This window comes from Strongyloides ratti, scaffold srae_chrx_scaffold0000002 (assembly GCF_001040885.1).
Source record: "Strongyloides ratti genome assembly S_ratti_ED321, scaffold srae_chrx_scaffold0000002".
Classification (NCBI taxonomy): Eukaryota; Metazoa; Nematoda; class Chromadorea; order Rhabditida; family Strongyloididae; genus Strongyloides; species Strongyloides ratti.
This window is the reverse complement of record NW_020171510.1, coordinates 3369650-3396300: the sequence shown is the minus strand read 5'-3', so window position 1 is coordinate 3396300 and position 26651 is coordinate 3369650. Positions and strand designations below refer to the sequence as shown.

At 21.7% G+C, this 26651-nt stretch overlaps 7 protein-coding genes across 7 annotated transcripts; 5 read left to right on the top strand and 2 right to left on the bottom strand.

The window, feature by feature from the left end:
• Window positions 1-442: 442 nt before the first annotated feature.
• SRAE_X000172300 (Beta-1,4-galactosyltransferase family and Galactosyltransferase, C-terminal domain and Galactosyltransferase, N-terminal domain-containing protein) lies at window positions 443-1791 on the top strand (the record flags this gene model as incomplete). Its single annotated transcript, XM_024652185.1, has 3 exons — window positions 443-564; window positions 659-1585; window positions 1632-1791. The coding sequence occupies 3 exons, from the start codon at window positions 443-445 to the stop codon at window positions 1789-1791; spliced, it is 1209 nt and encodes a 402-aa protein (XP_024499191.1).
• Window positions 1792-2013: 222 nt separating this feature from the next.
• SRAE_X000172200 (Serine/threonine-protein kinase PINK1,mitochondrial) lies at window positions 2014-3817 on the top strand (the record flags this gene model as incomplete). The annotated part of the gene is made up of 4 exons (XM_024652174.1): window positions 2014-2061; window positions 2114-2233; window positions 2289-2459; window positions 2513-3817. The coding sequence occupies 4 exons, from the start codon at window positions 2014-2016 to the stop codon at window positions 3815-3817; spliced, it is 1644 nt and encodes a 547-aa protein (XP_024499190.1).
• Window positions 3818-8600: 4783 nt separating this feature from the next.
• On the bottom strand, window positions 8601-11031 carry SRAE_X000172100 (Na+ channel, amiloride-sensitive family-containing protein; the record flags this gene model as incomplete). The annotated part of the gene is made up of 5 exons (XM_024652163.1): window positions 8601-9035; window positions 9085-9572; window positions 9614-9779; window positions 9828-10393; window positions 10458-11031. The coding sequence occupies 5 exons, from the start codon at window positions 11029-11031 to the stop codon at window positions 8601-8603; spliced, it is 2229 nt and encodes a 742-aa protein (XP_024499189.1).
• Window positions 11032-11971: 940 nt separating this feature from the next.
• SRAE_X000172000 (Alcohol dehydrogenase [NADP(+)]) lies at window positions 11972-13206 on the top strand (the record flags this gene model as incomplete). Its single annotated transcript, XM_024652152.1, has 3 exons — window positions 11972-12055; window positions 12197-12424; window positions 12472-13206. The coding sequence occupies 3 exons, from the start codon at window positions 11972-11974 to the stop codon at window positions 13204-13206; spliced, it is 1047 nt and encodes a 348-aa protein (XP_024499188.1).
• A 420-nt stretch (window positions 13207-13626) lies between these two features.
• Window positions 13627-15008, top strand: SRAE_X000171900 (Tryptophan synthase beta subunit-like PLP-dependent enzymes superfamily domain and ACT domain-containing protein; the record flags this gene model as incomplete). Its single annotated transcript, XM_024652141.1, has 3 exons — window positions 13627-13788; window positions 13831-14949; window positions 14994-15008. 3 exons carry the CDS (start codon window positions 13627-13629, stop codon window positions 15006-15008), a joined length of 1296 nt encoding a protein of 431 aa, XP_024499187.1.
• Window positions 15009-17876: 2868 nt separating this feature from the next.
• Window positions 17877-18919, top strand: SRAE_X000171800 (Hyaluronan/mRNA-binding protein domain-containing protein; the record flags this gene model as incomplete). Its single annotated transcript, XM_024652129.1, has 2 exons — window positions 17877-17931; window positions 17979-18919. The coding sequence occupies 2 exons, from the start codon at window positions 17877-17879 to the stop codon at window positions 18917-18919; spliced, it is 996 nt and encodes a 331-aa protein (XP_024499186.1).
• Window positions 18920-19529: 610 nt separating this feature from the next.
• SRAE_X000171700 (Zyxin) lies at window positions 19530-26068 on the bottom strand (the record flags this gene model as incomplete). The annotated part of the gene is made up of 9 exons (XM_024652118.1): window positions 19530-19931; window positions 19984-20153; window positions 23180-23414; window positions 23464-23555; window positions 23872-24614; window positions 24692-24720; window positions 25093-25162; window positions 25213-25344; window positions 26028-26068. The coding sequence occupies 9 exons, from the start codon at window positions 26066-26068 to the stop codon at window positions 19530-19532; spliced, it is 1914 nt and encodes a 637-aa protein (XP_024499185.1).
• Window positions 26069-26651: the final 583 nt, after the last annotated feature.

Below are 26651 nucleotides of genomic sequence, written 5' to 3'. Positions count from 1 at the left end.
AAAAAATTTTAACAAAGAAATAGTAGGTTTAAAGAATGAAAAGAGTAGGAGACAACATTTGGGATTTAAAAGTATGTTGGACGAGTTACCAGACCGCAACTTTGCTGGTGTTGTTGCGTTTATATATATATATATATATATATATATAATATGTCTTCAAATTATTTGCTAATACAGCTCTCATTCTTATTTAAGAATAATTTTTTTTTTTTTATAATGCATAAACATTATTATATCTCATTTTCTATTATAGTTGTATATATATATTGTATAAAAGATAATTAGTGAAAAATTCTTCTGTTAATACAAATTATCTTTTTTTTTTGAGGTTATTTTCAGATTTAAAAAAAGGATATATAAATTGGCATTTATAATATTTTATTTATATATAAATAAAAAAAGTTATTTATTGTAATATATGACAAATGTTTAATAGATCAAAATGTATATTATTAGAAGGCGATTTGCTTTTATACAAATTAGTATTTTAAAAAAAATTTTAATATTTATTGGTGGAACAGTATTTTTATATTTAATTTTGGTAAATATATATTTTCCTAATTAGTAAGTTTTTTAATTCATAAAAGATGTATTTTATGATTAACAAAATAAAATTTTATATATTCAAATATACATATATATATTTATAATTATTTAGTTTCTCAAACTCTTCCGATCATATATTAATAGTTAATAAAATTATATCTCAACAACAAGAAAATATTGGAAGTATAAAAGATATTAGTAACGTTATAGAGAGTAACCAAATAAAATATGAAAACAAAATAAATTATTCAATACTTTCTTCATATGATAGAAAAAAAAATAAAACGAAAATTAAGGGAAGTATCATGAATAGTATAAAAGAAAAATATATTAAACTAAAAAAAATTGAGTTAAAGAAATGCCTTTCAATTGATGAATTACAAATTACAGGTAAAATTGGACAAGGTTTATTATTACTAGAAGAATTAACATTAGAAGAAGTTCAATTAGTTCACAAAGATATTAATATAGGAGGAAGCTGGAAACCAAATGATTGTATTCCATTATCTAAAGTGGCTATTGTTATACCATATCGTGATAGAGAAAGTCATTTAACTAGAATTATAGCTTTTTTAATTCCAATATTACAAAAACAAAAATTAGATTTTAGATTTATAGTAACTGAACAAATTGGTGATGATTTATTTAATAAAGGAAGAATTATGAATGCTGCTTTTATTTATGCTGAATCATTAAATGTTAATTGTGTTATTTTTCATGATGTTGATATGTTTCCACAAGACTACAGAACACCATATAATTGTCCTCAAACACCACGACATTTAGGTGCTTATGTTAACAATTTGGGTTATCAATTATGGTATCCTGAAATTGTTGGTGGTGTTTTAGCTATTAATATTAATGATTATCGTAAAGTTAATGGGTATTCAAATATGTATTGGGCATGGGGTGGTGAAGATGATGATATGGGTAAAAGAATTATGAGTAACAATTACACAATAGAGCGTCCAAATCCAGATATCGCAAAATATTCAATGTTAAAACATGTTAAAAGAAAAAGAACTGCACCAAAATTAATGTAAGTTTTTTTTTTTTTAATTATCATAAATAATAATTATTTAAAGTTATAATTTATTAAAAAATGCTGCTGAAAGATGGCCTATTGATGGTTTAAATGAAACTAATAAATGGAAAATTGAAAATATAACAATAAAACCTTTATATCATCATTTATTTGTTAATGTATTTGAACCACCAAAAGAATGGAGACCTACTACATTTTAATGTTATTTTATAAAATTGTTTAATAATATCTTTTACATATATTACATATATTATTAAACAAGTAAATTATTTTTTATAAGTTATGATCAATAGATTATATACATTCTCTTAAAGAATATTGTTTTATTATTTGGAAAAATATTTATCTTTTAATGTTAATATTATAAATAAATGTATGAATAATATTGTTAAAATATAAAACTAAGAATCTTTTTATCAACAATGATTTTTCGCCAAATTCATACTAAAATATATAGAAACATTAAAAATGTAAGTATTAGAATAAAATAACCTATATGAAGTATTATTATTTTTATGTCAGATTTATTATATACTTCGTTATCCAAACTCATATTTCTATCACTTTCGACATACAATTGATCATCTTCCAAGATTAGTAAAACATCATAGTTTAAAATCAAAGAATCCAATAATTTCTGGTGTAAGATAATTCTCAATAAAAAGTTATTTTCCTCTTTTTTTTTGATTATGTTTAGATTCAAACACTTTTAAGGTCAGCAGTAGCAAGACAAGGAGTTAGATCTACTAGTTTATTGTCATGTCACTGGAAATTATTAACAATTGATAGATCAAATGGTGGATGGGCATTTAATAAATATGTCAAAAGACTTTTGGAGACTAATACATTTGCAATTGAACATGTTCAGGTAAATAAATATCTATTTTTTAAAAAAAATTTTTAACATTTTTGTTACAATAGAATTTATTTGGTACTAATCCTCGTTATAATAAATTTCTGAATGATGATGTTTATGGTAATAGATTACAATACTACGAAATCGGGGACTATATTAATAAGGGTGCTTGTGGGGCTGTATTTAAATTACGAAAAAGAGATAATAAAACAGATGCACAATATCCATTAGCTTTAAAAATGATGTTTAATTATAATGAAATTGATTTAAGTAGTCATTTAATGGATGAAATGAAAAATGAATTGATACCATTAGTAAAAATATCAAAAGATTTAAAGAAATATAAATATTTTAGAAATATAAGAAAAATACCAGAACGCCATCCAAATATTATTGATCTTAAAACAGCTTTTTTTGATAATATTACTGAAGAATTATGTAAATTAGGTAGTGATATATTTCCAGAAGCTTTACCAATGATGACAAAATATGGAATAAGAATACCTAGAGAGACAATGTTTATAGTTATGAAAAGATATAGTCAAGATTTAAAACAATATAATAAAACATGTATTGGAAGACCTATTAGAACAAATATTATTATTTTTGGGCAATTAATGGAAGCTTTATCATTCCTTCATAAACATATTATTGCACATAGAGATATTAAAAATGATAATATACTTTTAGAGTATAATAATGAAGGTGATGTACCATTTTTAGTTTTGGGTGATTTTGGTTTATCACATTCAACAGGTTCATGGGAATTAAAATATAGATATGGAATGACAAAATGTGGTAATATTGCTTTACAACCTCCTGAAATCTCATTAGCTGATCCTGGTGAACATTATGAAATATTGAATTATGAAAAATCTGATGTATGGTCAGCTGGAGCTGTTGGATATGAAATTTTTGAAATGTACCAACCATTTTATAAGTATTTAAATAGTAAAACATATTTTATGGAGGATCTTCCATTGTTAGATAAAAATATTCCTTTACCAATTAAAAAAGTTATGAATGGTGTATTGGAAAGAAAAGTAGAAAGAAGAATGTTTCCAGAAGTTGCTGGTAATATTATTCTATTAACACTTTTTCAAGATTCAAAGATCTTTAAAAAATTTTGGAATGACCAAGAAAAAACTCTTAAAAAAAAAATAAATTCTTCAAATAAAAAACCCTTATACGGAGATGTCGTGACAAAAATGATTGAAAATATTTGTAATATGATAACTGCTCAAACTATAACATTGCAAGCTTTTAACAAAGAAAATATTAGTAATGCTGAACTTCAACTTAGAGCCACATGCTTAAGTAGATTGAATATTTATGATATGCAAGCAGCTCTTAATCATTTTTTAAATTAATTCATTTAGATTATAAAAAGCATTTTATAAATTTCTTTATTAAATAAATTATTCCTTTTAACATAATAAAGTTCTTTTTAAATGAAAAAAAAATGTCATTTTCAAAAAATTTTTCAACACAAGTTTTTTGTTTTTTTTATAATAGCCGTGTTGATACTACCTTCAATAAATTTGTTCATAAAGACTTTTTTTAAAAATCATCTTTTGAAATGTCATTAAAATAAAACGAGTCGAAATTAACATTTTATTTTAGATTAATGTTAGTGCTTCATATTAGATTATCCTTTATGAACTGAAATTTTCAAATAACATTTTTTTTTTTAAAAACTACTTATAACTTAAAAAATGTTAGCATTTTCGTTTGATTTCTCCATATATCTTTTATACAAAGATATAATAAACGGCAAAAAAAAAAATGTTTTTGTTTATTTTTTAATTTTCGTACTGCTTTTCTAATCGTGATTTTTCAACATTTTGTTTCATAAGGTTAGATAAAGAAGATAAATACAAAAAAATCAACAAATATTTTAAATAATACTTTTCAACAAAACTTTGTTAGTGCTTCTTTTTTAAAAAAAATTATATAAAAGATTCATAGTGAGAAATAAAAATTTTAAGAATACGCAAGGTAGGAGACAATTTTAGTCATTGATAAAAGAAGTTTTAAAGCACGATTTTGAAGCCGATTTTTTAAATAGAAAAGCATCTTAAGCTAGAAGAATTTTAAATCTAATGTTTTTAACAATTTAAAGAAAAAAAGGATATCAAAAAAAGTGAAATAAAAGTAATTAAAAAAGTTGAATGAAAAAAAAATCGTCGATTTGAAATTAAAAGCTCATTTTTAAAATGAAAATCATCATATAATAAGAATTTGATTCTGTATGACAACAGGATTTGTTATAAACAATAGATTCAAAAAATTTTATATTCACAACTATTTCCAAAATAAATTATTAGAACTTTTTGAAAGTTTATTAACAAAATTATGCTTTTTTTGCAACGTGGTGAAATCATTGATAATAAATCCTGTTGTACATAATTCAAAAAAATTATTTTTAACATGATTTTTTTGTAAAAAAAGACTAATTCTTTTATACAACAATTTTTTCGTACAGGTTTTGAAAATCACGCTCAAAAAGTAGAAAGAGATTTAAAAATAAAAATTTTATTTTCAATCTTTTTTTAACAGATCCCAATTTTTTTAAATATACGGTTTTTTTAAAAAGTAGATTCTTTTAAAACAACGAATTTATAAAATCTGTTTTTAAGCATTTTATTATTTTCAGAATTTAAAAGTTTTATTTTACAAAAACATGCTTTGTTTTGAAAACAATTTAGAGAATTTAAAAACAAGCGCGTGCTTCGCACACGCTTGCCTGCAGGGCAGGTCTTTTGTGTAAGCTATAGATTTTTTTATTTTATAGGTGATTTAAAGCATGTATTTCAGACGCTCAAATTTTAAAAATTTTTTAAATAATGTGATCTATTGTATCATAAAAAAATATTTTTTGATTATTTCCTTATTTTTCAACATTTTTTTATTTTTTTAAAATTTTTCTATATGCAAATTGATAAAATAATTATAAGAATAAATAATTAATTTTTTAAATTTATACATTGACATTTTTCCTTTACAGCTATAGCTATAAAAAACAATTAGTGTAAAAAAATCATTTATTTTTTTAATTTATTATTATTATAAATATAAAATTATAAAATATATAAAAGTTAAAAAAAATTAACGTAAATTGTAACATTATCATTATAAATTGGTATATATCTTTTTTTTATGCTGATATTTGTGTTGAATAACACTTTTTAAAACTTTGATTATCCTAAGAGGAAAAAATTGTTAGAAATTTTTTACACGTTTTCGCGAATAACTCAAGAAAGAAAAATGATAAAAATATGATCTAGTGGCCAAAATGTAGAGAATAAAAATCCCCTGAGACGTTTTTTTCATTTTTCCAAAAAATTCATTTTTTCAAAAATTATAGCGTTTTGAAAATTTTTAAAATTTTTTGTATTTTTTAAATAGAAGATGATTTTTAGTTAATATCTCAAGAACAAATGATTTGTTTGAGACCGTTCTTATGTCATTCGAAAGAGCACAAATTAATTAATAATTTTTTTATTATCACTATTTCTTAAAATTAAGTTTTTAAAAAGTTATGACTGATAAAAGTTAAAAAAAAATTTAAAATTTGAAATTTTTTTTTTTTAAACCGGCATAACTCAAGAACGAAAAATGATAAAAATATGATCTAGTAGCCAAAATGTAGAGAATAAAAATCCCCCGAGACGTTTTTTTCATTTTTTCAAAAAATTTATTTTTTCAAGAATTATAGCGTTTTGAAAATTTTTGAAAAATTTTGAATTTTTTACCTAACTTTAAACCATCATATCTCACTTAAAAATTTATCTTTTCGAAAAAATAAGGTCGGAAACGTTTTCTACGACCTTTTTTTACCTTGATGTCAAATTTTGCTAAAATAACTCTTGAAACTTAAACGTTGCAGCAAATGAAACATTTGCAGCTTTTGCTGCAATATCTATATGAAGACGCAATTTTTTTTAAAAATTATTGAACTTTTTGTAATCAGCGCATTTTTTTACCCTAGAATAAATTAAAAAATATTAAAAATTCTAAAAAAATTTTTTCTACTTAATTCTCGCTTATATATATTTAGGATTTTTATTTGAAAAATAATTATTAATTTTTTTATGAATTATGCAAATTTAAAAATTTTTTTAAAAAAAATGTATTACCGATAGTATATCTCAATATTATTGTTATTTGAAGAATTGAAACTTCCGTTCATACAATTGAAACATCTGTTTGAACAATTGTTTTTAAAAATCTTGTCCAAATATCTCAAACAAATCAAATGTATGCAAACAGTTATATTCGATTTTTTTATCTAGCAATAAAAACATTGCTTATGTTTTATTTATAATGTTTTAATATTTATCTGTTTCAATTGTTTAAGAGAAATTTTTTTTTTCTAAAAACGCTTTTTCGAATATGTCAGTGCACCTACTGTTGTAAAAAAAGTAGATTTTTAATACGCTAACCATTTCGATATTGAAATTATGCTTGAAGTAGTTATACAAAACAACGATAATTTCAATGAACTATCTTTATTTAGTTTTCCAATATTCTGGAAAAACTGAGAAATATAAAGCGGTATAGAATAATGTTTCATAATGGTGTTTTTCTGTTAAATGTGTATGTATGTGTCTATATATATAATTTCAAGTTTGCGGGTTGGTAACATCTAGACAAATATATATTTATATTTTATAAATGTTTATATGACTATCAAATTTTTAACTATTTCTTTTTTAAATATTACTTTACATTTTTAAATAAATTGTATTTTTTTTTAATTCAAATATAAACTTTTTTTTTAAATATTGTTTTTTTAAATGGAAATTTGTACAACTTTTTGTTAGACATTTTATTGTAAATTGTTTTTTTTATTTAGTAAATAAAAAATGTCATATTAAGAAAAAAAATTTATTTTCATTGATATAAGCTTTTTTTAATCAAGAGGTAAAGCAGTTTGCTGGCATATATAATTATAAAAACATTAAGAAAAGGATTTAATTCTTAAATATCAACAACGTTTATCTTAATCTGTTAAATTTAAAAAAAAGCGTAGTTTTAGTTAGAAAATTGATAAATATTTTCTTAAAGAATATTGAAACTATATATTTTAAAAAAAATTAATAATATACATAACATGAAGTATTTTGATGAATATTACAATATTGTATGACGCATTCAAATACAAGTAAATAAGAATCTTAGATTTAAATTTACGTTATAAAAAAATATTTATTTAATAAACAGTAAATTTTTTAGAAAATTAAATATTACATTTATTTTAAGTCAAAAAATTATTATTTTCAATTACACTTAATATTATTAAAATTTTACAAAAATATATAAAAAATATTAGAAAGATAATATTTTATTAATCATAGCAGTTTTATATTAATAGATATTTTAAAATATACATTAATGTTAGTGTTAAATATGATTATTTAAGTAATAAATTAAAAGCAAATAATTTAATATTTTTAAAATTATTAGTTTTTACAACAACGATTTTTTAATAAGTTATAAAAATATTAATATTTATATTTTTTTTTGTAAAATTAGGCTATTATTTGTAAAAAGCAAAAAATTTTTACATATTTTTAAATGTTATAGTAGATCAAAAAACTTTATAATTAATGTTTAAAAGGAACAAAGAAAAATAGACGTTTTATGGTCCATATTTTTTTATAATTAAAATTTTTAAATTTACTTTTATTTTATAAATTTTTATTTGATATAGGCTTATTAATAAGTTGTTTATAGTTATATTATCATAATTGTGCAATTTTATTAATAACAAAAATTGTAAATGTATATTTATTATTGATAATAAATTTACATAGTTGTACCATTAAATGTTATATTTATATAATTTCAAATTTATAATCGTTATAAAACATTTTATTCCTATTAATAAAAGTTTATTTATGTTTTTTTTTGTATTAAATTATATTTGTGACTAATGTTTTATACTTTTTTTGACAATTATATTTAGTTTAATCAAACATAAGTTAAAAAAAAAACTATTAGAAAAAAAAATTTTTAGACAAAATTATCTTTTAATTTATTAATAAGTAAATAAACCATAAAAAATATTATTTGGTATTAAAACTATCTTTTCAAATTAATTAAATAAGTTTTTTGAATTTCAAAAAATAAACATGATATTAGAACATATCAAAAAACAAACTCTTTATTTTTTTTCATATAATCAGGTGAATCATTATATGATAAACTTCTTAATCTTTCTCTTCCTTTTACAATACTCATTGCCCTTTGATGATCATAAAATGAAGAGAACTTTCCTCTATCAAATAATCCAGGTTGGTCTACATCTATAAAATCTTCTGCCCTTCCTAAACCTTTTAAATTATTAGTAATTATGTTATCAATAAACCCATTATTTCTTATATTTGTCAATGAATCTTGTTCTGCAAGTTTTCCATCATAAATTGTTTCATTTTTTGATGTTTTTCTTGGTGAAATTAATCCATTTGTTAAAAAGCTACCGATTTGTTTTATATGATTTTTTGCATTTTCTTTTAAACCAATAGGTTGATCATCATTTAAAGTTTCATTATTTTTATTATTTCCATACTTATTACTTTCAAGCTAAAAAATTTAAAAAAAAAATATATATATATATATATTTTTAACATACTTTTTCTTTTATTCTTTTTTTTTCTATATAATTTTGTCTATTTTTTGAAACAATAGCCCAAAATAATTTCCATAAAAATACAGAAAATTCACAACATGAAATAAAACTTATTCCCATAAATAAACCAGCATTACCGCCAAGATTTGAAATTGTTTGAACAAATGAAGTACTCTGAACCTGTGTATATACTGTATATGTCATATCACGATAAAATATATTCATTGCAACAAAATTATTAACAACATTTTCAGCAGTCCAATTTTTATTTCTACCATGAAGCCAAGATAATGCTCCAATACTAAATTCCTGTCCATAACTATTATATGTATAATATTTCCATGAATTACATTCCTGTTTACATTCAGAACATATGGGTAAATTTATTTCCCCCTGAGAATTTGGTAAAAGTTGATAAGAATTTATTTTTACTCTTTCATATTCTTCATCGATACATTGATAAACTTGAAAAGCTGTACAAACAGGATACACTAAAAATAAATTATTTAATAATAAAAATTATTTAAATTACATCCTCCAATATTAAAAACAAAAGGACTACATCCACATTTATTAAAAAAATAAGTGGCTCTACAGCGTGCTTTGCAATTTGGTGCTGTATAAGAAATATCATTTTTATATCCTGATGGCCAATCATCATTACAATTTCCCCAACTATCTGCACCTAACAATTCAATCTAAGTTAAATTTATTGAACAAAAAAAAATGTTTTATTTAAAAAATACCTTATTTGGTTCTATTGCTGAGTATGATCTTATTCCAGGAGAAACACTTATTCCTTCGGTATTTAAATATGGTATTGTTCCATTTGTATGAATATAATATCTAAAACCAGTTTCAAATTCATTAGCAAATATTGATTCTTCAGATATTTGTTTCCCAAAACCATATCCCATTTGTTCATTACTATGAAAATCAGCAATTATCATTAAACCACTACTAACACCACTTTGTTTTTGTTTTCTAAGCCATTTATTTTTTGATGATTTTAAATCAATTTTAAAACATTTACCCATATCAGTTAATGTTTCTTTTACCTCAGTACAACAATCAAATTCTTTACCACCAAAAGAACATACTTTAAATATTTCTTCACAACTAAAACCTGCTGATCTAAAAAATCCATTTATAGTAAAATTACTATTTATCTCTTTTCTATACAATTGAAATTGTGTATCACCTTCAATTAGACGGTCATAATCTCCTATAGTAAACATTGGAGTAATTTGTAAATAAGTTAATGTTAAATAGTCTAATAATTCTTTTGAAAATAATCCTGTTGAATTTAATTCTAATATTGTTTTAAAATTTTAAAAAAAAATATATTATTTGTATAATAAATAAAATAAATTTACCTTCTACATAACTTCTTTTTACTGGATTATAACTACATATTGTAATTGTTGGAAATTCCAAACCACCTTCTGGAATTATAAATGATACTTGAGATACTGTTGGTTTTGAATAATATGTTTGAATTACACTATTACATTGTAGTATCAATAATGTTAAACTTGTTATACATGCTGCAATCCATAAAACTTTATAAATTCCCTTTGCTCTATAAATCCTAAGAACACTATGTATTGATGTTATACCCGAAAACAATGCTACCTCTCTCCTAATAGAACTCATAGATTTTGTTTTGGCAAATTTTCTTAAATGTTGTGTTGGAAATTCTTTAAACATTTGACTAGCTCTTGTACGAAATGTTTTTCTATATTCATCAGCAAATTCAATTATACTATCTTTTGATTTTCTTCGTTTATCTTCTTTATCATTGTCATGATTTTTGAAATTAACATTAATAATAGAATCACTTCCAGTTATACTGGGTCTTTGAATAACAACTTTTGGTCTATCAATACCATCTATATTAGATTTTATAATATTATTACTATCTTTTGATGATATATTAAGATCATTCATAGATATAAAAATTTTACTCAAATTTTTAAAATATACTTAAAATCAAAGTAGAAACTATCCTTTTATAACGTTTTTTCATATTGTTAAAATTGATATATAAAAATTCTTAACAAAAGATTTAATAATTTATAGCTACAAGTAAGTAATAAAAATTTCATCTTCCATACAATTTTATACCTTATTCAACTTTTTTTAGAATATTTAAGGAAAAAAATAAATATATTTAGAATATTATTATATCAACTTTAATAAAAATATATATCATAAAGTTTTTACTAACTACATTCTAAAGTTTGTGAATTAAGCAAATAAAATATATTTTACAATATAATATTAATATGATTTGTAAAAATTTGATAATTCTATTGTATACATAAATATCAAAATAGTTTTTTTTTCTTTACATTTTAATTATTAAATAATTTATTTTATCTTATATATCTCTTTACAATAATATTGGAATTTTATGTATTAATTAAATTTTTACAAAAATTGCAAATTATTAACTTAAATAAAAAAAAATTATCTATAGAATAATCTTAAAAATTTGTTTATTTAATAATAACAAAATTTTTTTTAGATAACAGTTCAATAAATCTTTGATCATCAATAAATTATAATACTTGGATTATTTTAAAATGTTAATTTATGTAAATTTATTTTGAATAAAAATTATTGTAAGAAGATTTTTAATAGATTTTTTTATAAATTGTACATAAAGTAAATACTAATCATTTAGAAATAAAAAAAAAAAACATTTTTTTTATATTATTAAACATAATATTTATATTATTATTTTACTATAATTTCACTTATGTTTATTTTCTAACATTTAATGTCTGTACATAAAAACTATTTATTAAAATTATTATATTTATATTTAAATTATCAGGGTGAAATATAATATTATATTTTAACTTATTCAAGCATCTATAGAATAATGTACTTTACAATACATTCAATTGGATCAATGAAAATTTGTATACTTTTTAAAAGTTTTATTGATTTCACAATTATATGTAATGTAACTTTAATTATGTGGCAGAAAATTTTAATGACATTCTTTGTGTCGTTTCAAAAGTAGAGTATATCATTTAATACAACCTACATTTTGATAATTATATTTATTTTATATTGTTAAAATTGTAACGATTTTATTTTTTAGAACATTAATATGGTTACATGTACCAAAAATACTATTATGTTTAATAATGGACTTTCTATACCACTTGTTGGTTTAGGAACTTGGTTAAGTAAACCTGGTGAGGTAAAAAATGCTGTATTTGAAGCACTTAAACTTGGATATAGACATATTGACTGTGCTAGAGTTTACCAAAATCAAAAAGAAGTTGGTGAGGCTTTAAAAGAGGCATTTGACAAAGAAATTGTTAAGGTAATCTATTAAATATTTTATTTATATAATAATTATTTTATTTTAAGAGAGAAGACATTTTTATAACAACTAAAATTTGGAATACCTGTCATTCTGCTAAAAAAGCAAAGGAATGTTTAAACAAAAGTTTACAAGAACTTGGTCTTAATTATGTTGATTTAGCTCTTATACATTGGCCTCATGGTTATATGGAAGAAACAACTGAATTTTTTCCATTTAATGAAGAAAAAACGAAAATTCATTACTCCAATATTGATTTTATTGAGACATGGGAAGCATTACAAGATATGGTAGCTGAAAATATGACTAAAAGTATTGGACTTTCAAATTTTAATCCACAACAAATTCAAAGAGTTTTAGATATTGCTAAAATTAAACCTGTTGTTAATCAAGTTGAAATGCATGTTTATTTTCAACAAAAAGAACTTCAAAAATTTTGTAAGGAAAATAATATTATTCTTACTGCATACAGTCCATTATCAAATCCAGCAAGTCCTCTTCGTAAACCTGATGAAAAAACAATCTTCGAGGATGAAACATTAAAGAAGATTGCCGCAAAACATTCTAAAACAATAGCTCAAGTTGCTCTTAGATATTTAGTACAACTTGATGTTGTTGTTGTTCCCAAATCAGTATCTTCTAATAGAATAGCTGAGAATTTTGATATTTTTAATTTTTCACTTGATAAGGATGATATGAAAGAAATAGAAAATTTAGACTGTGGAAAACGTTATCTTTGTATTAAAGGGCGTGATGGTGACCATATTTATTTTCCTTGGTAAATATATCAAGATGTAAAATGATTAAATTATTGTTTCAATTAACTTTTACTGAAACATTTTATCAAATAAATCTTTGATTATATTTTTCTTAATTTTTTCTATTTGGTACTTTAAGACACAAAATAAATATAGGTTTTACGGTAAATTAATATACAAACGATTATTAATGCTTCAACAAATGATAAAACAGGTTTTATATGCAATATAGTTAGAATTTTTAAAAATCCTAAAATAAAATATTATCTTTGTTATTAATCTCGTAATGACGATACAATTTTTATTATTAAATATCTATAATCAGTTGTATCTTATCAACAAAGACCTTGACAATAGGAGTAAAATAAAGATATAAATATTCGCTAAAAAATACAAATTATATAAATTATAAAAGAAGTCTAAAAAACTGCTTTTTTTTATATAATGAGTGATACAAATTCTATTGATACTATTATGGATCATGAAGATGAGGGAGAAACTTATGATCCATTTTGTGATTCATTACATCCTAAAAAAGTAGATTTTAGTGAAATATCTGCAGCAGCTTTTAATTTAAGAGATGGCATTATAAAAACACCTTGTTACGTATGTTTATATTTATAAATTAAATAATAAATAAATTTAAAGAGATCAAATCAACTTTCTGAATTATTAGAAATGAATATATATTTAAAAAAAGAATTTATTCAAACAACTGGAAGTTTTAAAGAACGTGGTGCTAGATATGCTTTACTTAAATTAAATGATGAACAAAAAAAGCTTGGTGTTTGTGCTGCATCTGCAGGAAATCATGCACTTGCACTTTCATATCATGGATATCTACTTAATATACCAGTTACTGTAGTAATGCCTATATTTGCACCATTAATGAAAGTATATAGATGTAAAAGTTATGGTGCTAATGTTATTTTACATGGACAAACACTTCAAGAATGTAAATTACTTGGATTAAAAATGGCAAAAGAAAAAGGTATAACATATATAAATGGATATGATCATCCTGATATTATTGCTGGACAAGGAACAATTGGTTTAGAAATTTTAGAAGAAATTAAAAATGTTGATGCAGTTGTTATACCAGTTGGTGGTGGTGGATTAATTGCTGGAGTTGGATTGGCAATAAAAACATTAAGACCTCATGTTAAAATTATTGGTGTTGAATCAGAAGATTGTGCCTCATTTAAAAATGCTTTTGAAAAAAAAAATTATAAACTTCAACCAGAAATATCTTTAGCTGATGGTCTTGCAGTACCAGTTGTTGGAGGAAATGCTTTATTTACTTCTCAAGGAATTATTGATAAATTAATTACTGTACCTGAATCATTAATTGCTTTATCAGTTTTACGTTTAATAGAGATGGAAAAAAGTATTGTTGAAGGAGCTGGTGCAGTTGGATTAGGTGGTCTTTTAACAGGAGAACTTGATGAATTTAAAGGTAAAAAAATATGTGTTATTTTAACAGGAGGAAATATTGATACAACGGTACTTGGAAGAACAATTGAAAGAGGTTTAGCAGTTGATAGTCGATTAATTAAATTTGATGTTATTGTTTCTGATAGACCTGGTGGTATTTCTGAATTAACATCAAGAATTGCAAAACTAGGTGCATCAATTAAGGATATTTTTCATGAAAGAGCATGGTTAAGTCAAACAGTTTTTTCTGTTCGTGTAAGAGTAATTTGTGAAACTAGAAATAAAGAACATGTTAAAGAAATACAACAAAGTTTAGGAAAACATTATTCACAGGTATTTTTATAATAATATTCAATTTCTTTATTATTATTTTTTAGATTTATTTTGGTTGAAATTTTGTAATATAATTTTATTATAAAAAATAGGACACAACATTTTTAGTTAATTTTATATTAAAAAAAAGTGTTTAATATGTAAAATATTTTTTTTTATTTGATTATAAAATAATTAATAAAACATTTTTATTATTATATAATTACTTTTATAACTCTTTTAGATTAAATATAAATTATAAATTATTTATATTATTGAAATTTAATTATGTAGTTTACGTTAATAAATGATATACATAATTTTATTCTATTCAATTTGTTTTCATATTATAGTGTTGTTATTAATTATTGATATTTTAAGGTCTTATTTATGAGATAAAAAGTATTAAATTAAAATATTTATGTTTTATCTTTTAAATATTCTAATTTTATTAATATTTCTTATCTTTAATTCTCTTTTTTGAAAGTTGATAAGATATTTATCTTTCTTAAACATTATATTAGTACATTTTGCTACTACATTTTTATTAATTTCTGTTTTATATGTTACATTCATCTAAGGCTAAATTTATATAGTTAAGCACATATGTTATCTTAATAATTTTTGTTAAAAATTCAATTGTATAGATGTTATATTCTTTTATAAAAAATTTTTTTTATAATATAGTTGTTTGCATTTGTTAGTTATTTAAAATATATCTTTTTTTAACACTAATTTTTTTTATATTTAAATTAACTGTAATTTAAAAAAAAATAAAATGGGATTTACAATATTTTTCAAAGAGTTTGTTTTTTTATATTAAAAAAAATATTTTTTTAAATGTATTTGAAATAGACATGAAAAATATTATTTTGAAATATCTTCAAATACAATTTCATATATAAAACTTATAATTTTGTTTACATCTTCTCTTGTTAGATTTTAAAATTTTTTAAAGTAATGTATTACAAATTATTTAATGGTAGAAAAAAAAAAGAAAAAATAAGGCTTTTTGTATATAAAATTAATTTTTATTTAATATATACTAATAGCTACAATTGTATACTTTAACATTTTATAAAAATTTTGATAATGTTTCTTTTTATAATATGTTAGTATAATTGTATAATGTAAAATTATATTTTTGTTTCATGTTTTTATGTTAATTATAGTTTTTTTTATGTTATTAATATAATTTGTTTTTTTTTAAATTTCTTTCTCAATAATTAATATGTTTATTACTTTACTATTATTACATTAATATACTTTTTAATAGGTTTTTAATTAAACTATAAATTAGTAACTAAATTATACTGTGTTTTAAATAAATAAAATTTATTATGATGTTAAAAATTTTAATTTAATATACATCCATAAATAAGTACATATAATAGTCAAAGGTTTTAAATAAAGTTATAAGTATTCTCTTTTGACTTATAAATATATTTTTATATAAAAAAAAAGTTATATATTAAATGGATTTCAAAAAATTGTTAGTGTAAAGTATTCTTAAAAAATTATTATAATATAAAAAAAATGTTTCAAAAAAAATTTTTTTTGTTAAATTATAGTAATTTTTACAGTTTTTAAACTAATTAAATTATTTTTTTTTATAATTAATGTAAGAATATAAATATAATTTTTATAATAATTAAAAAAAAAAGTAAAAAATGTATATAATTTTGTCATTATTTAAATAGTAAAAAAAAATTTTTTTTTAGGTAATGCCAAGTGTTTTATGATTGAGGTTTGAGTGGGTGAATAATATTGATATTTAAAGAGAAAAAATGTTTTTACCGGTCTATTGGCATAAGAATTTTATATATATATTATAACAAAATGTAGTAGGTCAATTTTAAAGTCATCATCATCGTATTAATATTATTTCAAATTGACTTCTTTTTCTAGATTAGTTTTATTTGGTTTTAATGTACATATATCTCCGCCTGTTCTGTCCTTTTTGGCCAAATATCCCGCCTGATTAAAGTATGTAAATGTATTTTACTTCATAAAACTAGACATTATTAAGAAATTATCTTTAAACTATAATTTTTTTCTAACTTATTGGCAAAAGTTAGTTTTTTTTTTTTGTTAATTACAGGCACAACACAGTAACACAATCTAGGATCGATGTTTTTAGAATTTGTTAAGCGTCAAAATAAAAAAATGTCGATATAAAAAGAAATTTTATAATAGATAGGCAATCTTTTTATGGTTATATATGCGCAAAATGTTATACATACTTTTATAGAGATTAAAGACATTTTATGCAAAGGCCGTCGTTTCTATCTAACACATTAAGTTGTACCTGAAATATAAATTTATGCATGTTATAGTTTTTACTGTTATTATATGCTTCTTATAAATGATGATACGATGCCCTTTATAATAAATATGTAAAAGATGACTAGTTTTATTCATTTTTGGTAGTATAAAGCGTTTATTATTAACAAGATGTTTAAAATTTATCGCACTTTAAAGAATGATTTTAATATTATATTAATATATATTAATATTAAAAAGAATTTTTTCTTTTAAAATATCAATGAATTTTTGTTATTATTACTAATATTTATATATTTATAAAAATTTATCTTCATTTAATTAAAAGTTTGAGATTATATATATTTTTTGATGAAGATATATTATTTAAAGTTATTATATCTTTATACCTTTTCTTTGATTAATTTTCATATGAATAGTCAATTCTTTTGTTAAATTTATCTCTTTCTTCGTAGTTTTTATTATATGAGTAGTTGTAGAAATTGATATGTCCAATAGCACTCTTTGTTCATTTGATTACATTTGAACTAGTCTTTTAGTGCTTTCTCTAGTGACTAAATTCCAACGACACCGCGTTAAATCTCCGTCCCATTAATACTGTATATATTTTACTCTTTTTTTTTATATTTAAATTTAAAACTTTATTTTAGCAGGAAATTATTACCATGGAGTACAAAGTTAAAGTTTCTAATAAGTTTCACTTCTGTTCCGACGATGAAGGTAATAATTAAATATATTTTTTATAATTAAATATTTAAAAAATTTAGATGTTGCTGATCCATCTGAGCTTCTAGCTCGTGCCATTGCCAACAAAAAAAAGAAAAAGGAAGAAGATGCATTAAAAAAAAAGGTTGCCGAACAAAAAGCTAAAGAAACTCCTGTTACTGATGTAGTCAAACAACCTACTGAACAACGTAAGCCAGTTCGTGAAGGTGAAAAGAAAAAACAATCACCTCGTGGTCGTGGAGGTTTCCGTGGTGAACGCCGTCCAAAAGAAGAAGGACGTCCAAAAGAAGAAGGTCGTTCAAAAGAAGAAGTTCGCCCAAAACGTACTGAAGAAAAAGGATCACTTAATGTTGAGGAAGGTGTTGATGATGACTTTGAAATTAGTCGCCGTCCACCACGTAATGCAGGAAAAAAACCTAACTTTAAAAAGGATAACAATGAACGTAAGCCACGCGCTTCTGGTTCAACCAAAACAGGAGTTCGCTCAATGCCAAAAAGAGATGGATTTGGAAAAGGAAACTGGGGAACTCAAAAGGATGAATTGACTGGTGAAACTGAACCACTCAATCAAACAGCTGTTGATGAAAGCGAAAATGTTGCTCCAGGAATTAAGAACAACAATACTGCTGAAGTTCCAGAAGAAGAGAAAACATTAACATTAGAAGAATACAAAGCTCAACTTGCTGCTGCCAAAAAGGATGAAACTCCTTTCAATATTAGACAAATATCTGAGCAAGAATTTAAGAAACTTAATTTGATTCCAATTCCTAAAAAAAAGGTTGAACAAGTTACTGAAGAAGTTGAAATTATCCGTCGTGAACCACGTAAACAAGTTATCAACTTAGATTTGAAGTTTGTCGACACTAACAAAAAATCACGTCGTGAACCTGTTAATCGTCGTGGTAACAACCATCGTCGTGGAAAGCAATCTCAAGGCTTTGTTTACAAAGAAAATGCATTCCCTGCACTTGGATCTGCTTAATTACATCAAGCCACTTCCATTGAATATCCAACACAACCAATTCCATTGGTAAAATTTATTGTTCAACTGTTTTTTTACATGATAACTTTTCCTCTGCGAGCATTATGCTAGTTGTTAATAATTTTTAGTAAGATTAATTTCCTGCTGATGTTCGCAAATTGTTTTTTTTATTAATAACTCGTTTGGATGTTTAACGATTTTTTTTGTTAACATTTTGTGTTTTTATGGCATACAAGTGTAGTTCGCCAAATATTAGTTTTATCAATTGAGATAACACATTACTAACATCATTTATACTTGTGTTGTGAATTTATTAAAGTCTTTAAAAATGAATAAATAAACATTTTTGAGATACAACTTGGGGAATATTTTTATTTGACTTTTAAATGTTACAAATTACTTTAAAGCATTAGAAAAAATAAAGCAGTTATAATATAATCAATTAGCATTACCATAGATATAAAGACATTAGCGAAATTTTTACTATTTCCTAAAAATGCCTTTTAAAGTAAATGATTTTAAAAATATTCGCATTTATAAAAATACATAATTTTGCCAAAAGTAATTCAATGAAACTGCATCATATTAAAAAAAAATATAGAATTTTCAATTAACTTAAACGTTTTTGATTGCAAGCTTTACAGAAAAGTCGTGATTCAATTGGATAACATCCTTTTCCTTCAATTTTTGAATTTAATTGAAGTCCACAATCTTCACAACGATAGCATTCAACATGATAACTTTTATCCATTGCAATAATGCGTGGAACTTCAGTTTCATTATGTGCTGGTGCAATTGGTTTTAAACATGTGGCACATCTAGGAGAATATTTTTCATGAAAACAATGCATACAATGTGGTTCATTTTCTTTATTTGTTGTAAAACCAACACCATCCAAAGATTTATTACAATTTTGGCATACAAAACATTCTGGATGATAAGCACCACCAAGTGCACGAAGAATTTTTTGTTTTATTGGTAAATGACATTTGAGACATTTTTCAAGAGAATTCTATAATAATAAATAATAAAAATATTTTAAAAATAATTTAATATATACTTACGACATAATCAACTTCACAGAAACATTTTCCTTGAACATTATAAAATGATGAGCCAGCCAATTGTTTTCCACAACCTTCACAAACAAAACATTCTACATGATAAAAATTACCAAGAGCTGTTACTCCGGGACGATCAGGTTGTATAATTTGGTTACATTTATAACAAATATCTAGAAAAAAAAAATAACATCATTAAAGTTATTATTTACGTGCTTATTTTCATTTTTTAATAAAAGTGCAAATGCATTAATTTTTATATGTTTCCAAATTTATTATTTATTTTTAAAAATTTAAATAACATGTTTCACAAGTATAAAATAATGTATCATTTTAACTTACCCTCTGAATCGGCCATGGTATATGATTTAATAAAAAGATTTGGTCTATAGTCAAACAAATTTAGAAGTTTTTAGAAAGAGGGAAAATAAAAATGGTAGTGTACCAAATAATTTCTACAAATAAAACATTTTAAAAATATTATATTTACCCTAAGGAATTGAAAGATTGAAAATTTAAGAATTCTTTGTTAAATTCTTTTTTGATCAATAGATACAACAAAGACCATTGCCATAAATATATAGATATATATTTTTATATATATTGAGTATCTATTTTATTAAAAGAATTAGCATGGAGTGATAATAAAGAATATATTCTTTTTGATACAATACCAAGCGTCAACGATTAATAAAGAATGTTTAATTTTTGTTAAGAAATTGTAGTACGAAAAAGGAAGATTAAAAATAGTAATCGGATTTTAAATTTTTATAAATATTCTTCTTATTTTTTTTTTCTTTTGAGTCATTAGATAGTTTTTGTATAAAAAAAGTTTTTGAATAATAAAAATGAATAATAAATTAAACATTTTATATTAGATTAATTAATTTAAAAAAAAAAAATAATTTTGTTTCAATGATAATTAAATGAAAATGTTTATATATTGATAAAATAATGGCAAAAACAAAAGTATGTATTATCATTAGTAAATTCATCAAACTATTAAACATCTTTTATCATTACAATTATCTTTTAATCACTGGTTTATTTTTACTCAAGTATATTTTCTGCATTATATTCTGCGGGGGATTATAAATAATAAATTGCTTTAATCAACTTCATTTATATTTTTAAAATTATACACACATACCAATTATCACACTGTTTTTTATTAAGTAATTTATGAGTTAGAAGAAAATTAAAGTATAAAGTTGTTTAAATAAATGTTAAATGAGCATTTGATAAAAATATTCTCAGTTTACAAAGAGATGAAACAAATTTAAGAATAAATTTTACAGCATTTTTAAGTATTCTAAAGTTTTACTAAATCTGTTGTATGATTGATATGTATATATAATAACTTAACTTGAAATAAACATAAAAATTGATAAGATATTAGAATTATGTATAATTATATACGTAAAAATTTGTGAAAAATAATATATTATTATAATATATAAAAGTAATATATTTAACTTTTGATGTATTACCAAATATTGAATATATATTGTTATATAAATATATATATATATTTATATATATATATATATATCATATATTTAAAAAAAATAAAAAAAAATTTTTATTTATTTAAAAATAACTTTTATAAAGAAATTATTTGTATATTAGATAGTTTCACAAAAAAATATATAAGACAATGAATTATACATGCAAAAAATATAATGAAACAAAACTATGAAAATTAATGATGTAAGAATGGTTGCATGCGAAATTAAACATTTTTGAAGATACATCTTCAATAGTCATTTTATTTTCTCTTTCAATTTTTAAATATATAAAAGTTATTGAAAATTTAAAAAAAAAGAAAGTTTTTTTAAAGATGACATTTAATGTACGGAAATAATAACAACTTAATGAATAAATATATTATAAATAATTAAATTTAATAAAATACTAATAATAAGTTGGTGGAATAAAAGAAATATGTCTAGAAAAATCATTATAAATAATAATTTTTAAAATTGTATATTGTTTTGGCATTTTTTAAATTTTTTCTTACAAAGTGCTCTTAAGTTTCCTTGTTTGGTTGTTAAATTCGAGTATAAGCAAGTTATTTTGATGAAATTATATGAAACTATGAATGTGTTTATTTACTTTTCTTTAACTACATTTAAAGAACTGAACTAAGTTAACAATATTTGCCACAATAAACATAAGACATCATTTTTATAATAAACCATTTCTTATCAATGAAAATATAACATATTTTTAAAGAAGAATTATAATAAAGAAGATATATTTATGAATAGAATCTTTAGATATCATCAAGTTCTTATATAAAATAAAAAGTTCAAAATTATCATTAAATGTAATGCATAAAATTTTCATGGTACTCTATGTGATTTATGATAAAATATTTTATAAAATTGAAGTAACATAAAAATTTTAGTCAAAATAAAGTATTATTTGATATACTACATCTATTTTAGTTAAAGTAACAATAAATTTTGACGTAAAAAGAATATATACATAATATAAATATTGAAGATATAAAACATTGTTTAAGAAGAATGTATATAATAGAAATAAATAAAGGAAAAAATTATATTTTTAGGCAGAAAATGACAAATTAATTTTTGTCCTTATATATTTTAAAATATAATGTTTAAAGTTACTTCATATTAATAGACAATATCACTTTTTAAAAATAATTTAATATATTAATTTCTAAAAATAAAGCTATTTTATCATTTGTTTAATATAAATTTTATAAATATCAATAAAATATAAGTTACATATATATATATATATATATATATCTATATACATACTTTTTATAAATATTTGAATATATAATAATAGAAATTTTAAAATTCATAAATCATTTAAAGTTCTATTAATTGTAAAAATTTAAAGTAAAATATTTATTTATTCTTAATGATATAATTTTGTAAATAAAAAATAAAACTATAATATTATGTCTATGTACTTGAAGCCTCATGTTTTTAAAGATATTGTCTTAAAATAATAAAATTTATGTGAAAAACAAAAAAAAATTTAATTTTTATTTATTTTTCAATCCCAAACATATTCAGAAGGGAGTCATCATTAAAATTTAATCTAATATGACACGCGCTCTGCATATATAATATTATTTAAATATTGTGAAACAAATTTTTTGATACTTTCAATTATTTTTTAAAAACATTAACGATTTTTTTTTAAATAATATACTTACAACTACTTGTTTGTTCCAATATATGATTATCATTTCCAATTTTACTCGTTGACATTGTTGAATTAGCTGAGTATTGTGATGTTGTATAATTAGAAGATAATTCTGTTTTCGTTATTTTATTTGATGTTTCTTTATTTTCTGGTACAATATTCAAATCTATAGGTGATGAAAGTTTTATTTGCATGTCACGAATAAGATCATTCAATTCATCAGTACCTTTTGTAGATGAATTTGTCTAAAATAATTTTTTGTTTTATTTTTTTTTTTTTAATATTTTTTATTACCTGATAAAAATTATTAAATGATCTTGGTAATGGATTATCTTGTAATAATGATTTTTGAAATTGATTTGAATATTTTTGTGATTGTGTTAAGGCTAAAAAAAATATATATAAATTTTTACGTAAAATAAAGTATATATTCATTTTAACAAAACATATAATTTATTTATATGTAAAAAAATTAACATTATCATTTACTAAATTTTTTAAAAACATTTAACTAATTCATGGAGCTGCTGTTCATATTCAATTAATTATAATATTAAGAAAAAAAAATTGAAATAACAAAATATAAAAAAAAAATATATATATATATATATCTTATTTGTTATCTACTAAAAAATATACTGGGTTTGATAACAAATTTAGAATAAAATAGATATTGTTAAATATTTGTACTCGGAAACTTACATGAATCTCTTAACTCTTCAACAAATGACTTTTCTTTCTTATTTTTATTTAAAATTGGCAAAATTTCAGGATTTTCTCTGTATTCCTCTGAATTTTTGATATCGGAAATTAGTGTCTTTGTGGCAAATTCATGTATAAACGCTTTAGGATCTCTAATAAAATTGTTGTCTACTATATTTGAATAAGATTGTTCATTTGAATATGGAAAATTAGATAATGTATTATATGACTGCTGAAAAGGATATATATTGTCTCTTAAATTTTGCTCATTATTAGAATCATTAACTGTGTATGAATAAGTTGTTGTAGTTGTTTGAGTATTATTGTATGGGTCTGTAGTTGTAAAAGTATTTTTTATATTAATAGGGATTGTATCATGTATTTTGTTATATGATGTTGTTAATGGTAATGAAATATTATATGACTTATTTTGTTGTAAATTTGATAAAGTTGAAAAATTAGAATTGTTTAAAAAATTATCATTAGATGGTACATAAAAATCTTCTTTTTTTGGTTTTTGTAAAAATTTTTCTTCATATTTTGATGTGGCAGTCGATGAATTTCCTAATAAATTGGAATTTCTGTTGTTGTAATGTATCGAGGAAGGGGTGTTGATACAAGAGCTCGTTGCCAAAACCGATTTTCCGGGCGATGGCTGTCGAAATTGGCCATAGTTCTCGATGTTCTTCCAATTTCCTGGAGTAGGAAACTCAATCTGTCGTTCACATAATTGTGTTGGCTCCCTACATGATAATATCTGTTGACCGTGCTCGGTCTTGCGTAAACTAGCGGCTGCGTGCTGCAATGTCTCAGGGTGAACACCGAACGAGGGCTTTCCCCTAGGCGTCGCTAAAAAAAAAGTTTATATTCTATGAAAAAAAGTTTCTTTTGTTTGATATTTTATTTTAAATAAATAACAATGCTATAATTTATTATTTAAAAAAAAATGTCAAAGTTTTTATTCTCATTTGATAAAAAATTTTTGTTGACATATACTATTTAAAAGAATATTTTTAATGTGATACAACATTAAAAATATTTGCTTTTTCTTTTAAAAAAAAAAGAAAAGTTTAACATTAAAGTTTAGATAAGTATGATAACAATTTAGTTTTAAAATCTTAGATAAAATTAAAGTTTTTCTTATTTAACTTCAATAAATAATGTTAAAATTGTTTAGATAATGTAAATAAAAAAAAAAGATAATTTTATTTTCAAACTTACTAGTTTTGGATATATTTCTGTCTCCGTTACTATGCGTTGGTGACCATTTGCGAGATGGTAATATCGTTGGCTAAATTAAATTTTAAAGTTTATATAATTTTACATAAAATAGAAACTTACGGATTTGAGTACAGGGGGTGGAGGAGGTGGCGGCGGGGGCTGTGACATTCTTCCTTAACAGATTCAATAGCGTCTTCAAACTTTTGATTTCTTCGGATATCGAAGGCTGATCTTGAGCGCCTTAAACGATCCCTATAAAAATTATTAATCAATAAAATTTAAAAGAAATTAATATTTTTAATTAATAAATATTTTAATAATATATTAATGTATATGTTTAAATTTAAAAAAAATTGCTATTTTGATGTATTTTTTATTTTTATTAGAAAAAAAAATATTACAAATTAGAAATAAAAAGTTAAGTATATTAGTAATATATAAATAAGAAAATTATATGTAAATCTTAAAGGTCAACTATGTTTAATGAAAAATATTACAACAAATGAGGTTTTAATATTACTATAACCAAATGTCAAACGATTACTTTATCACTTAAACTTAAATTTATCCTGATCAAATTGTAGTATACCAGCTAACTTTAAAATAAATGAATTAATTATATATATCTTAAATAAAATAATATTAAAATAAAAATTTTACTAATACAATTCTAATATTATAACGCTTTTATAATTTATAAAGAAATGACTAATAGAAAATTTTTCACCACAAACAAGAAATATTTTTATAAATAAATAAATATTACATTATATATATATGTATATATGAATAAATGATTAAAAATAACTATTAAAGGTATTCTTGATATGTAATCTAAAAATTTTCTTATTTATTACTTATAATAATCATACATTCTTTCAATATGTATAGATAAAATTTTTATAATTTATTATATTTTAATTTATTATTCTTACCTTGGAACAGGATAATATGGAAGTGGTGACAAATAACTCATACCACCAAAATCGGGAAAAAATTTTTTTGACTGGTAAAAAAAAAAATCTTAACAGAGTCAAAAATATTTGACTAAAAATAATAAATTAAATATTTATTTTATAAGATAATATAAAAATAAACGTTAAAAAATAAAAATTGAATGAAAAATTAAAATATATTGAAGAGTGTATATTATATTTACATCATTATTTAATTTATCTTAATATATAATTATATAATAACATTTAGTAAGATATAAACAGTAAAATGTTATTCATTATAAGAATATTATGAAACAAATAAAGCTAGTTGATTCATTCTATCTGCCGTATAAATAAATTATAATGTTGGCATTGATAATTCTTATCATTATATATTTTGTTATGTAGGTGTAAGTAGTCAAAAAGATTATTTTCAATAATTTTTATTTATTCTTTAAGTTATATAATAATAATTTACTAGCATATTTTAAAATTTTTGAAAGGCACATCTTATTTTACTTGATAAATATATATACATATATTTGTAATCATTAACAGATCAAAACTTTTTCATATGTTTCAAAATATATATTTTAAGATATATTAAATATTTTATTTGAT